The 14,614-nt window shown below is 46.6% G+C and overlaps 2 protein-coding genes across 2 annotated transcripts in view; both read right to left on the reverse strand.

Moving 5' to 3' along the window:
- Window positions 1–14,572, reverse strand: part of pik3c2b (phosphatidylinositol-4-phosphate 3-kinase, catalytic subunit type 2 beta) — a 53,646-nt gene extending 39,074 nt beyond the window's left edge. The window contains exon 1 of the mRNA XM_030728925.1: window positions 14,273–14,572. The gene's annotated coding sequence lies outside the window, so the exon portion shown is untranslated. The remainder of the gene's footprint in view (window positions 1–14,272) is intronic.
- Window positions 1,592–3,964, reverse strand: LOC115780430 (mucin-2-like). The gene is made up of 2 exons (XM_030729618.1): window positions 3,845–3,964; window positions 1,592–3,514 (listed from the first exon to the last, which is right to left on the reverse strand). The coding sequence occupies exons 1-2, from the start codon at window positions 3,962–3,964 to the stop codon at window positions 1,592–1,594; spliced, it is 2,043 nt and encodes a 680-aa protein (XP_030585478.1).
- Window positions 14,573–14,614: the final 42 nt, after the last annotated feature.

Genomic DNA, 14,614 nt, shown 5'->3' on the forward strand with positions numbered 1-14,614 from the left:
AGACATGAGATAAACTGAGCATGCTCAGTCTGTCTGCCCCCCCCCCCCCCCCCCAAAAAAAAAAAAAAAAAAACAGAGAGGGAGGAGAACAAAGAGCTGATGTCTGCCTCATGTGGTCAAGGTCACACTTTCACACACTGACACAAAGTGAGGGGGCGGAGCCACTGTGACCGTCAAACCCCTCCCTGTGATAACACACACACACACAAATATCAAAGTGAACGATGTTTGTTCCCATCTGCTGATGAAGACGAGCTGATGAAGATGAAGAGCCGCAGTCTGAGAGGGTCTGCTCATTTCCAGCTTTAATAAGAGCCAGACTGAGGTCATGACCCTGAGGGCCAGTCCCCTGGATCCTTCTGTTACACCTAAATAACTTCACCTGGTCAGAGACAGAGATTAAGGGAGACTAAATAACTTGGTTTTCGAAAAGTCTCCGGCAAACCACATGACTTCTGAGGTCAGAGGTCGCATTAGGCTCAGTGTGTTCTGCACTGAATGACCACCAAAGGTGCTCGATTCTGCTGCACCATTAACTGCAGCAGTAACAGCAGGACTTCCTCTGAGCCAGCGACGGGTCAGAGGTGCAGATTTCATCCTTTCCCACTTACGGAGAGATGAGCATCGATGCTGAGAGTCACTGAGTCACTGTGGACGGAGATAAACGGCGTTCAGTCTGATGATGGATGGAGGAAAATAAGAATGGTTGTTTGCTGGGATGAGCTTTGGTTTGTTTAGTCTTCTGTTAAAAGAAAAGCACGTGAGGTAAAATAATCTGATCACTGTGCCATCATCAGCCTGAAGCTTTCAACCTTAGTCCTATAACCCCGAAGGCGTTGGCGATGGCCCAACGTACTTCAAAAGTGCCGCTGTTCGCAGACTTCCAGCAACAAATACCATAATTCCCCTACATGGCTGTGAAGTGCAATTTCTGGGCTTTTTTCTGGTAGGACAAACGGTTGCGTAGTTACAGTAAAAAGCTTCATCTTAACCAGCTGTTCGTGGCTTGTAAGGGCAGGAAACCGGAGTTAAAGGGTTAACCACGAGTGAGGAGCAGCTCAAATCTGCAGCCTTCGAGATATGATACCAGCTTTAGGTCCAGGTTCAGGTTCAGGTATGTCTCTGATGTGCTCAGCTGTCTCAACTAACACACATTCCTGCGTCGAGGTGACCTTTTCACCTTCACTCTGGACATCAGCAGGTGGGATGAAGACCAAATCTGCTAAATCCTCTGATTTTATCATCTGCCCTCAAACTGAAACTTCACACGTTAGACTAACGCTATTTACATGTTCAATGTCGTTTACTACTCGCACGCACAGTGATCTGTGCATGTGTGTGTGTGTGTGTGTGTGTGTGTGGCATGGGTCTAGGCATGGGTTTTGGTGTGGGGGTTGCTGGTGTGAAGTTGTTGGTGCTGCTGGTGTGACGTTGTTGGTTTGAAGTTGTTAGTGGGGGTGTTGCTGTGGTTGCTGGTGTGGGGGTTGTTGGGGAAGCTGGTGTGGGGGTTGTTTGTGTGGGGGTTGGGGGTGTTGCTGTGGTTGCTGGTGTGGGGGTTGTTGTGGGGTTGTTGGTGTAAGGTCTGAGGGTCTTAGTGCGGGGTCTGAGGGTGTTGGTGTTGTTGGTGTGGCGGTGTTGGTGTAGGGTCTGAGGGTGTTGGTGTGAGGGTTGTTGGTCTGAGGGTTGTTGGTCTGAGGGTGTTAGTGTGAGGGTTGTTGGTGTGGGGTCTGAGGGTGTTGGTGTGAGGGTTGTTGGTGTGAGGGTTGTTGGTGTGGGGTCTGAGGGTGTTGGTGTGAGGTTGTTGGTGTGAGGGTTGTTGGTGTGGGGTCTGAGGGTGTTGGTGTGAGGGTTGTTGGTGTGGGGGTTGTTGGTGTGGGGTTGTTGGTGTTGGTGTGAGGGTTGTTGGTGTGGGGTCTGAGGGTGTTGGTGTGAGGGTTGTTGGTGTGGGGTCTGAGGGTGTTGGTGTGAGGGTTGTTGGTGTAGGGTCTGAGGGTCTTGGTGTGAGGGTTGTTGGTGTGGGGTCTGAGGGTGTTGGTGTGAGGGTCTTGGTGTGAGGGTTGTTGGTGTGGGGTGTGAGGGTGGTTGGTGTGAGGGTTGTTGGTGTGAGGGTTGTTGGTGTGGGGGTTGTTGGTGTTGGTGTGAGGGTGTTGGTGTGGGGTCTGAGGGTGTTGGTGTGGGGGTTGTTGGTGTGGGGTCTGAGGGTGTTGGTGTGAGGGTTGTTGGTGTGGGGGTTGTTGGTGTGGGGGGTTGTTGGTGTGGGGTCTGAGGGTGTTGGTGTGAGGGTTGTTGGTGGTGGGGTCTGAGGGTGTTGGGTGTGAGGGTTGTTTGTTGTGGGGTCTGAGGGTGTTGGTGTGAGGGTTGTTGGTGTGGGGTCTGAGGGTGTTGGTGTGGGGGTTGTTGTGTGGGGGGTTGTTGGTGTGAGGGTTGTTGGTGTGGGGTCTGAGGGTGTTGGTGTGAGGGTTGTTGGTGTGGGGTCTGCGGGTGTTGGTGTGGGTGTTGTTGGTGTGGGGTCTGCAGGGTGTTGGTGTGAGGGTTGTTGGTGGTGGGTTGTTGGTGTGGTGTGTTGGTGTGGGGGTTTTGGTGTGGGGTCTGAGGGTGTTGGTGTGAGGGTGTTGGTGTGGGGGTTTTTGGTGTGCGGGTTGTTGGTGTGGGGGTTGTTGGTGTGGGGTCTGAGGGTGTTTGGTGTGAGGATTGTTGTGTGGGGTCTGAGGGTGTTGGTGTGAGGGTTGTTGGTGTGGGGTCTGAGGGTGTTGGTGTGGGGGTTGTTGGTGTGGGGGTTGTGGGTGTGAGGGTTGTTGGTGTGGGGGTTGTTGGTGTGGGGGTTGTTGGTTGGTGGGGGTTGTTGGTGTGGGGTCTGAGGGTGTTGGTGTGCGGGTTGTTGGGTGTGGGGTCTGAGGTTGTTGGTGTGGGGGTTGTGGTGTGGGGTCTGAGGGTGTTGGGTGAGGGTTGTTGGTGTGGGGGTTGTTGGTGTGAGGGTTGTTGGTGTGGGGTTGTTGGTGTGGGGGTTGTTGGTGTGGGGTCTGAGGGTGTTGGTGTGAGGGTGTTGTGTGGGAGGTTGTTGGTGTGGGGTCTGAGGGTGTTGGTGTGAGGGTTGTTGGTGTGAGGGTTGTTGGTGTGGGGGTTGTTGGTGTGGGGTCTGAGGGTGTTGGTGTGAGGGTGTTGGTGTGGGGTTGGTGTGGGGTTTGTTGGTGTGGGGTCTGAGGGTGTTGGTGCTGCGGGTTGTTGGTGTGTGGGGGTTGTTGGGTTGTGAGGGTGTTGGTGTGGGGGTTGTTGGTGTGGGGTTGTTGGTGTGGGGTCTGAGGGTGTTGGTGTGAGGGTGTTGGTGTGGGGGTTGTTGGTGTGAGGGGTTGTTGGTGTGGGGTTGTTGGTTGTGGGGTCTGCGGGTGTTGGTGTGAGGGTTGTTGGTGTGAGGTTGTTGGTGTGGGGGTTGTTGGTGTGGGTTCTGAGGGTGTGGCTGTGAGGGTTGTTGGTTGTGGGGTCTGAGGGTGTGGTGTGAGGGTTGTTGGTGTGGGGTCTGAGGGTGTTGGTGTGGGGGTTGTTGTGTACTGACAGGTATTTTGATTGTTTTGTATCACTGAGCAGAGGCCTGTGCTGTGAAGCAGGATTTGGCCTCATCAGGAAACCGTGCGTTATCTTAGAGAGCTGATAACCAGCTTCATGTGACTTTTTATCCTGATCCCCAGAGTTAGGGTCAGAGTCCAGGTAACACAGAGATACCCTGAGTGTGCTGAGCGTGCTTCATAATGCAGGTGTTTGTCATTCTAACTGGTTTTACTGGTAAAATCCTTGATGTGGGCTCAAATCAAGAAGCTACTTTCTGAATGTTTGGGCAGAAAACACAAACACTCCCGAGCTGCTGACGTGCATCTACAGCCACATGAACCTCTTGAGGGATCACATCAGGAACAATGAAGTCCACATCTGAAGAACTCCGAGGAGCAGAAAACTCAAACAGTAAGGCCATGTCATCAGGAACATCCAGAGGAAGAAAACAATGGTCTGACAGGGAATACCTGTGCAGAGACTCAGGCCCTCCCCCAACACCACACATCCTGGAGCAGCCCGGTGTCCCGCTCACTCGCTCAGCAGCCCGAGAAGTTCATCAGGAGATAAATGAGCAACACAAGACAAGAGTCCTGTTCAGCGCTGCTTTCAGTCTAACCAGTGGCGGTTTCTGATATGGGCGACATGGGCAGCCGCCCAGGGCGGAATTTGATCTAGGGTGGCATGACCACCCCCCAACGCATTGCGATCGCCTACCACACTACTCCACTTTTGGGGTAATGGGCGCCCTCTGCCTGCTGTGTGTTGCATGTAGCTTTCTGCCATGGTCTGACAGGTTGTAACAGAAGGAAAGGGGCAGGCGGGGGATTCTCTCTCTGTCTCGCTGTCACTGCTTCACTCGATCGTCACACACACAGTGCTGCCCCGCCCCCTTCTCCTCTCAGCCTGGGGTGCGAGTCGAGTGAAGCAGTGATGGCGTGAGAGTGAGACAGTCAGCCGGGTTCATTCATTCATGCCTGTACAGTTTTGGCCTGGTTACAGCCAACAGTAACCGCTGAATTATAAATAAAGGCGACTTTTGCTGGGAGTCTCTCGCCAAACCTTTCATCCTCACTGACACTGCGGTATCAAGATTAATGCGAAGTGTATGTACTAATATTGAAAAGTTTTGCGAGATCTCGCAAAACTGCCTCTTTTTTTTTTTTTGTCCTCCCATGTTTTTTTTCCCCATGTTCCACAGAATGAATCTGTGCATCTAATAAAATTAGATGCACACAACTGATAGAGCACAAAGCCCATTTCATTTATAACACTGTAAATATGGTCATTAATTCACAGTATTTGTGTGAACCTGAATCCTAATGAAAAAAATAACACAAATACGAATCTAGACAGTTTGGACAAATGTTGGTGGATGGTGCAGTGTTGCCAGATTGAGCAGCTTGTGAACACATTGGGCTGGAAAATTATATAGATATATCTATATAATTGTAATATTATATAGATATATCTATATAATTGTAATATTATATAGATATATCTACATAATTGTAATATTATATAGATATATAATTTTACAATAAAAACTTCCTAAAAACCTACCAAATATGGTGAAAAGCAGCCAAAATTTTAGCAACTCACCCAAAGCTTGTATATTTACCTCCGCCAAGGAGGTAATGTTTTCGGTCACATTGGTTTGTTTGTCTGTTTGTCAGCAGGATTACTCCAAAAGTTATGAACGGATTTCACTGAAATTTTGTGGAGTGGTTGGAAATGACAAGAGGAAGAAGTGATTAAATTTTGGTGGTGATCCGAATCACGATCTGGATCCTGGAATTTTTTTAAGGATTCTTCAGTATTGCGGGATACAGGCAGAGCCTTCCCCTTTAAGAATGTAGCCTTATTAGGCTGAGAGACACCGCCCACTTTTCTCTGCCCCATGTGTGTGTATGCGGGCTAGCGCGGGAGACGACGCGAGGGAAAAAGTGTGTTCGGTGGCGGTGGAAAAAGGAATAAAAGTTCTGTTGCTAAAATCCTTCGACTTGCTGCATTTCTCCGCCTTGCTAAAGGTGACCCACATGGATGAGCAAGTTAGTTACCAGCCACGAGCCAAGCGAAGTAGAAACCAGAGGTCTCCCTACTACGTTAGGAGCCGCGATCTGGTCGAGGTCACACACTATTGCGGGATAGGGGGTTAGTGTTGTCTGGGAAAGATGAAAGATTATTTCAAAGTATTTAGATACACGTATTACAGCGTCAGTGACCCTATGGCCTTGGTGGAGGTTTGCGCTCTCTGAGTGCTTCTAGTTAAATATATATCACACCTGGTGCTATTAACATGAGTTTCAATGGAGGTTTTGTTGTGTTGGGCTGGCAACTGTCAGTCAGATCTGACAACCCTGTGGATGGGTGGTGGTTATAACCTATTCCGCTTCAGTGCGAATTACGGCAGATGGAAAAGAAAAGGTCAAAGCCATCAGGTGTGCAGTTTAGGAAAAAGAGAAAAGAAGAAGAAAAGAAAGAAGCAAAGATGAAGGTAAGCAGAAGCTGTGTAATATTTCAGTTTCTTCCATGTTTTTTCAAATAAAATTTAAAATAAATTCTGAGTGTGCCTGTGATAGTGGGGGGACCTTCTGTTAAAACATGCACCACACAGCAGGTGCTCATTACACCCCAAGTGGAGTAGTGCGGTAGGCGCTGCTGCGGCGATCGCTATGGGGGGTTGGGGGGGGATGCTCGCCCGGGGCGCCAAACAGGCTAGGACCGCCACTGAGTCTAACAGGCGAGATTAAACACTGGCTGCACGATTACACACAATCTCAGATCAGTTAGCAGAGTCTGGCTAATGTTAACAGATCAGAGCCAGAAGTTTTATGGACCAGAGGCTGGAGCGCTAAGGTATCAGCTAATGCTAGCTTTGTTATCAGGCTGTACAGCAGCATCACACATGCACACAAACACCTGCTAATCAGTAATATCTGAATCAAATCCTCGAATTCCAGTTCTTGGACAGTCTGTTAGTCCAATGAAGCCACAGCAGCTATATTACTGGTCAGATAATTGTATTAAAAATGTTCCAAAAGGCTCCAACAGCACAAACAAGATCCAGAGGTCCAGTTCAGGGACTCCAGTTAGCTGAGGTGAAGCAGTGTTAATTTTGACAGCAAATTTTGATTTAGTTTTAGTCATAATTTAGTCATATGAATAGTTTTAGTTGACTAATTATTGTAAGAATATAGTCGACCAAATCTACAGTTGATTCAGTCGACTAAAATATAAATGTGTAAAATGTAAATGCTTTTTCTTCAGTTCCCTTGAATTAGTCATTATACACACCAGGGTTATTATAGTTAACAAAAACGAACGAAATAACGAAAACTGAAATTGAAAAAACATTGTCGTTAACTAAAATAAATAAAAACTATAATTAAAAGGAAAAAACGATAACTAATTAAAACTGAATTGTGAGTTTACAAAACTAACTAAAACTAACTGAAATTATCGATAAAATGACTTGACTTTACTTGTTTTTTTTTTAAGCCTTGTGATGTGAATTGATGTGAAATCATTTTTTCCGCTCTCCGAGTTTAAGCTGGGAGCACCATCGGACAACTGTGTGTGTGCGCATGTGCGGGCGCGCGCTCGCTCACCGCGCTGGTCTGCAGAGTAATGGCTGCGGTCTGCCGAGAAAGCGGCAGAGTCCCGTATGGAGGCTCTTTGAGTACAAGAGCACAGATAGAATCTAAAGCAGTCATACTCATCTCACGGCCCGCGGGCCAAATCCGGCCCGTGATTGGCTGGTGACCGGCCCGCGGCCATTTCTTGTAATTGCTCAAAATTAAAATAATTTTCCCTTTTATTGTGTAACAAATGCTGAATAATTCCCCCTTGTGTTCACAAAGTGAACTGTCTGTAAGACAGAATCATTAGTTTGTACACGGCCCTTTAGGTCCTAATGATTTGGGCCTTTAAGGTAGTGAACAGTTTGCGCAGGTCAAGAATCACTGCTGATCTGCGAGGAAAAGACGTGTCCTTAAATGAATATCTTGGCAAAAAATGAGTGAGGTTAGTAAGCAGAGAAAAGGTGACGTCGAAAACAGACAGTTTAATAACAAATGGACAGATGATTTTGCATTCATTTTGCCACCTCATGCCAACGCAAAACCGTTGTGTTTAATTTGCCAAAAGACAGTTGCTGTATGCAAAGTTGCTAACATTAAGCGGCATTACGAGTCAAAACATGCTAGCTTCAGTGCAGCTTTCCCGGTTGGTAGCATTGCACGAAAAGACAAGACTGAGGCCTTAAAGTTGTCTTATGCTACCACATCAACAATCTTGACGACTTCCACTACTGCTGCTGAAAAAGCCACCGCTGCTTCACTGCGTGTAACCTGGGAGCTGGCTAAAAAGGGCAAGCCATTTGTGGACGCTGAGCTTGTGAAAGTGTGCACTTTGGGAATCGTGGAGGAGTTGTTTGCCGGTGACAAACACAAAGATGACATCGTTAACCGCGTGAAGCAGGTTCAGCTTTCGGATTCAACGGCGGCACGGAGACTAGAAACTTTGTATGAGGACAGTTTTTCTACTTTACTTGCTGAACTGAAGTGTGTGGATTACATGTCAATAGCTATGGACGAGTCTACAGATGCAGCAGACACTGCACAGCTGTCCGTGTTTGTGAGATATTTTAACGGGGAGCTTTTCAAAGAGGAGCTGCTGTGCCTTTTGCCCATCAAGAGCAATGCAACAGGTGAGGCCATGTACAATTCTATGAAAAGTTTCTTTGATAAGAATTCTCTGGAGCTGGATAAAATCAACCTCCTTGTAACTGACGGTGGGCCATCTATGATAGGACGAGAGAGGGGCTTAGCATCACGTCTCATAGCGGACCACCCCACAGTTAGTTCACTACACTGCATCATTCACCAGACGGTGTTGTGTGCCAAACTGTCTGGTGAAATGAAAGGAGTGATGGACACAGTGATCAAAATTGTAAATCACATTCGCTCAACTTCAAGTTTACAGCACAGGCTTTTCAAAATGCTACTACAGGAGCAAGAAGCTCAATATTCAGACCTACTACAGCACAATGATGTCAGATGGCTGAGCAGGGGGGCGAGTCCTACAGCGCTTCTTTGCACTGCGCAAAGAAATCACAGAATTTCTTTCCGGTCAAAAAACAAAGAAAGCAGATGAGTTCTCTCAGTTTATGCAAGATCAGGAATCTGTGGCTCTGGTTGCATTTCTGTGTGATATCACTAATCACTTGAACCATCTTAACCTGCAGCTCCAAGGTGGGGATTCGAATGTGGGAGAGCTCTTTGAAAAAGTGAGCGCTTTTCAGACAACCTTGGGCGTATTCGTGACGGACATAGAGGGGAAAAAACTTCACTTCCCTACCCTGCGTGATGTTCCTACAAATGGGATTGTGCTGTCACGAATGGTAGCACTGTTAAAAAATCTGTCAGAGAACTTCAGATCGCGGTTTCACAACTTCAAAATCCCACAGCAACTGCTACTGTTTGTGCGCAACCCGTTCGCCGTTGCTGTCACCGGGAGCTGCCCAGCAGAGGCAAAAAACGCTGTGCCTGCTATCAGTGAGGGCGCTTTCCAGCTGGAACTGGTCCAGATGCAGGCTAATGATGTCCTAAAAGCCAAGTTCAGAGAGGAGAGACTGTGTGAATTTTGGGCACACTCTGTTCATCAGTATCCGAACTCTAAAAGACTCGCTATATACATTTTGACAATGTTCGGATCCACTTACATATGCGAGTCGGGGTTTTCAGTGATGAATCTAATTAAGGACAAAAAGCGCAATAGACTCATATTGCCTCATATTGCATATTGCCTTGACCTCTCAGAAACCAAACTTCAGTAAGCTCTCAAAGGAAATGAGATGTGTTACCTCACATTAAGCATGTAGTCAGTAACTAATAGTATGTGATGCATGAAGAGGTTAAAACATAAACATCTGATTACATACCTGTGCTGTATGTTCCAAACTTTAAAATAACTGAAATATAGTAAAGCAGTTTTTTTTTTTTTAAATTGTATTTCTGAACTATTCCAACATTTGGTGGCTTGCACTGTGCAGTTATGTGTTTAATATATTTTATAAACAGCTTTCACACCAAAAGAGCTGAAATATGTTCATTCTATGCCTAAGAACTGTTAATAATCATTTTCATTTTTGAATTTGTCCAATATTTGCCTGCATAATAGGAAACGTTCCAGCTATGCTGTTCAAGATGGTTCAAAATATATCTTGCTGAATTGCAGTGGAGCTAATAAAATGCATCAAAATATGAGCACAAGCTATCAGTCTTTTTTAAAGTTTGCTCATTTTATATGAATGTAGTTTAATGGCTGGCCCTCGGCCACTTCTCATTTTCCAAATGTGGCCCTCGGCTAGATCAAGTTGAGTATCCCTGCTCTAAAGTCTTGTTGTGGATGATGAAAAATGTGCGGAACATTTCTCAGTCAGGAAAAACCAGCAACATCAAAGTCCAGCTGAGAAGCGCAGCAGCTACAGAAACCGCTCTGATCCTACCAGGTAACCTGGCCTGCGCCTCTGGAGAAACGGGACTACTTGTGGGGTCCACGCAACCCAGACCGTTGTGACTAAACTGTTGCGTCCTTGTGCGTTTCCAGCTACTTTATCAGTGAGAGAATAACAATCAGGAATAATAATCAAAGCATCAATATAAGGACTCACAACTGTCAGCAGATTCCTGGTAGGAGACTGCTGAAACTATCAGGATGGACGTGAAGGAATGAAGAAAGTGAAAAAAAACAGGGACAAATATGTTTGCACCCTAAAAACTGAGCACAAAGAGCGAGGACCAAAAAAGAAGTCCCAGCATGCACCGCATATAAAACACCTGCACACGACCACAAGGTAATTAACACACACAATCCAGCTACACAAGCATAAATGTGGACATGAGGTCGGCAACTTCTGTAGGTTGTGTACAGAGGCTGCAAAGCCCCTGCAAGTCTAATCAGCGAGCATCTAACCAAGCTAGCTCCAAAACAGAAGCAGCATCAGGTGGTGAGAACATCAGGATGCAGCTGGATTTGACCTTTGACTCCTTCAAAGAGTTTGTTTTTGTCAAACACCACATGTAGGTGTTGTTAATCTGCTGCACTGATGCTGAACTTTATTGGGAGTTTATTGTAGAATTTATTGAGTTTGTGAATTCATGTTTTTCTTTGTTTCTCCCTGTTGATGTTCATGTGTGTCCTTAATATTACACACATTTAGCATGTCTTGTGAACAGTTGGTTGTTGAATATATTTCTTTAAACAGTATCTTTTGTCAAGTTTTCATTACACAATAGTCACTTTTGCGCCTTGAATCTTGCACCTGATTAGGTATGAAAATACTAAAACTAATACTAAAACTAATACTGAAACTAACTGAAACTAAGCATGAAACCAAAAATAAAAACTAATAAAAATGAGAAAAACCACTCTGAAAACTAATTAAAACTAACTGAATTAGAGAAACAAAAGTAAAAACTAACTAAAACTAAACTATAATGTAAAATCCAAATCTATTATAACCCTGGTACACACTTACACAAAATTAAACATTTATTAAAAGTTATGGAATATTATTAATGCTTGAAAGATCTACACACACACAAACATCTTTATTTACCTGACCTTGTTTATTGAGCATAACAATAAAATGTTGATGAGCAGGCCTGCTCTGCCTGAAACATTCACAGACTAGTGTGGCCTTCCCTGTGCGTTTGATTGGATCTTTTCCTAACTTGTCCCGCCCTGTCACAAAATTAAATCAGTTCTGATTGGATGTCGTCCCTGCCAAGTATTTTTGTCTTGTTTTCATTTATTGACAAAAGTGTCAATTTTCTTCATCATTTTTATCCTCTTAGGTAGTTTTTATTTAGTTATCGTCTTGTTTTCGTCATGAAAAAAAAGGGTTGTTGACAAAAACTATGACGAAAATAGTTCGTCAACAAAATTAACACTGACGTGAAGCCTAGCAGACAGCTAGCAGCTACAGCCGCCTGTGTCAACATCCACCTACCAAAGAGGCCACGCCCCTAATAATGCAAACTTTTCTTAAACAGGTGAGTTACAGAAACATCTCCCCAGTACAGCTGTTACGAAGAGACTGTTAGAATAGATAAACGTTTAACTGTTTTTCTATGTATCACAATGTGTTTATCATAAACATGCACATGGAAAGCAGGTAACGCCTGTTTCCTGAGGACCCACACACACACACACACACACACACACACACACACACACACACACACACATACATGATTAGTCTCTGGAGCTTGAAAAAGGCGACTGGACTTCTTTTTGTTTCTTGAAGACGTTTCACCTCTCATCCGAAAGGCTTCTTCAGTTCTCAACCAAATGGTGGAGAGACCCAGGTATTTAAACCCCTGTGGGCGTACTGCCCACAGGGGTGGATGTACTGCTGACAAGATTCAGCAGTACATCTGCATCTGAAGGAAAAAGGGCACTCTTTTGAGGATGCCAATGTCCACATTTTGGACAGGGAAAACAGATGGTTTGAAAGAGGAGTGAAAGAAGCCATCTATGTCCACTGTGAACAACCATCATTGAACAGAGGAGGTGGATTACGTCACCAACTTTCCCCCGCTTACAGTGCTGTCCTGAGCTCCCTTCCCAGACGTCTCAACCCCCCATTCACACCTTTGTTCCAGTGACCTCAATAGGCCACAGGAAACAATGGAGCGGAGTCCTAAGTTGGTTTCAACTGAAACCACTGATTAAATATGACCCACGCCCCCTTCACACCTGGGCACATGTGTTCAAGCACATGATCAATAGAGGGTCATAACCACCTCCAGGGGACTACGCCCACAGGGGTTTAAATACCTGGGTCTCTCCACCATTTGGTTGAGAACTGAAGAAGCCTTTCGGATGAGAGGTGAAACGTCTTCAAGAAACAAAAAGAAGTCCAGTCGCCTTTTTCAAGCTCCAGAGACTACTATGACCTGGATAACTGAGAATCTACACAGACACATACATGATTACATCATGTGCCGTGAGTGATGTTGTTACCTGAGCTTTGTGTAAACTCACATGATGCTAAAATAAAAGAGCCAAGCAGGAAGAAGGTTCAGACTCTCCCTCAGACACACACACACGCGTGTTGGCTGACTGAGACTCTCCCTGCAGGTTAAAAGATCAACTACAGGTTTCTGTGTCTTTCTTTATTTAACGGTGGTCCGAACCTAACAGAGACCACAGCAGTTTCTGTATCAGGCTGTAAACATGTTCATTTCTGTAAGGCTGGACGAGCCTCACACTGCTCGCTTCACTGCACGTCACAGGGAGCAGGGTCAAACATCTATCCATCCATTTTATACGGGGGTGGGGGTGAGGATGAGGGTACACCTGGCATGGTCGCCAGCCTGTCGCAGGGCTGACACAGAGAGACAGACAACTCACATTCACACCTGTGGACAGTTTAGAATCACCAGGTAACCGAACCCCATTAACTGCATGTCTTTGGACTGTGGGAGGAACCTGGAGAACCCACGCAGACACGGGGAGAACATGCAAACTCCACACAGAAAGGTGGAGCCTTGCTGTGAGGCTAACAGTGCTAACTACTGCAGCACCGTGCTGCCCACTACAAATACCACAAAGTAAAAAAACTAGAGTACAAATGTTCAGTAAAAGTCCAGATATCATTTTATATTTGTACATTGCATCCGGGTTATTTGCTGCAACATTACAAGACTTTGCATCAGTTACAGCCCCGCCCCCAGTAATGACGTCATGACCATGTTTGTGTTTCTGTTGTGAAATGTTTGCTCAGAAACACAGAAACATGAGCCAAAACTCTGAAAACGCAAACTTAAAGTTACTCTAAATAATTAAAATTAATGATAAATGTGTGTGAGACAGGTGTGCATGCTGTCACAGGTGAGAATGCTGTCATAGAAACCACCTGCTGGTTTGTTATTGTGATCCATGGTTTGTTGTTTTTCTTTAGTTGCTTTCATGTAATCTGTATGTTTGTTTGCCTTAACAAAACAAAGCACAGAGATTCGACAAACTGCGCAGGCTCGGAGAGAAACAGGTGACAGGTGTGATGAAAGCAGAGCTGTATGAAATGAGTCCAAACATCTGAGTGACAGCTGCTGCAGCTGCCAGCAGTCTCCGACTGTCTGCTGCAGCGTTCAGGCAGCAGCCCCACCAAAGTCCGTTCAAAAACCACGCGCTTTAACGTGGCCTTATTTACCAGCCGCACTACATCAGACGGATACGTCTCTGAGCGCTGTTACCGTCTTCAACATCCGGTAACCTGCATCTCATCAGCCCCGCGAGCTCTTTGTAAACACGCTGCACTCCTCACGCCGCTGTGCCGTCGGGTTTGGGGGGTTTTTCCACCCACATCGTGCCGCGGAGGGCGGTGTCGAGCAGCCCGTTCCACTGCTCACAGGTTGGCTCAATGTACAACAAGAACCGCCATCCATGTGGATCAAATACAGGCCGAATGAACCAGAAGGCCCTAAAATACCAACACAAGTCTCGAGTCCGGGCCGAGCGGCAGCCCGGGGCCACAAACGGGAGGCTCGACTGATTCCGGAGATCTTTCAATGGACTTTGGTTCGACCTGCTCTCCGAAGAAAGACACGTCTGGTGAAGCAGCGCAGCCTGAAGCAAGTGGACCGGCCGCGGCTTCACCCCCGCGGACACAAGTGCGTCAGAGCCGCTAGCTCGGCGGCAGCAGGTGTGGAGCTCTTACCTAAGTCGGTGTTTGTGGTCTCCGGGAGCCATTTTAAAGCTTTTTTACTTTCTTCTAAAAATCACATCGGTCCCCCTCCGCCGCTCTTCGGCTCCTGTCGGTGTCTCCCGGCAGATTAAAGGTCTGCGGTCGCAGCTACGGACGGCTTTCCTCTGAGAACCGGTGCACCGGCTCCGCCGACTCAGCCTGTGGCGAACAATGCAGCCTGCGGTGCGGGGATGCGGCTCCGGCTGCGCTCCAGCCCGGAAAGCGGCGCTGGTTTCGGGTCTGCGTCAGCCTCTCCCGGCAGCTGCGGACCTGCGCAGTCAAGTCGCGGGGACCCCCACAGCTTCCGGTCACACT

Source organism: Archocentrus centrarchus, chromosome 5 (assembly GCF_007364275.1).
Source record: "Archocentrus centrarchus isolate MPI-CPG fArcCen1 chromosome 5, fArcCen1, whole genome shotgun sequence".
Taxonomy (NCBI): domain Eukaryota; kingdom Metazoa; phylum Chordata; class Actinopteri; order Cichliformes; family Cichlidae; genus Archocentrus; species Archocentrus centrarchus.

Excerpts from the sequence above, each read along its gene's own strand:
- LOC115780430 (XM_030729618.1), bottom strand. The coding sequence starts at position 3,964 with ATGGCCTTACTGTTTGAGTTTTCTGCTCCTCGGAGTTCTTCAGATGTG. Across the intron at positions 3,515-3,844 it reads CACGTCAGCAGCTCGGGAGT|ACCCCACACCAACAACCCTC; the intron begins GTTTGTGTTTTC and ends CAACACCCTCAG.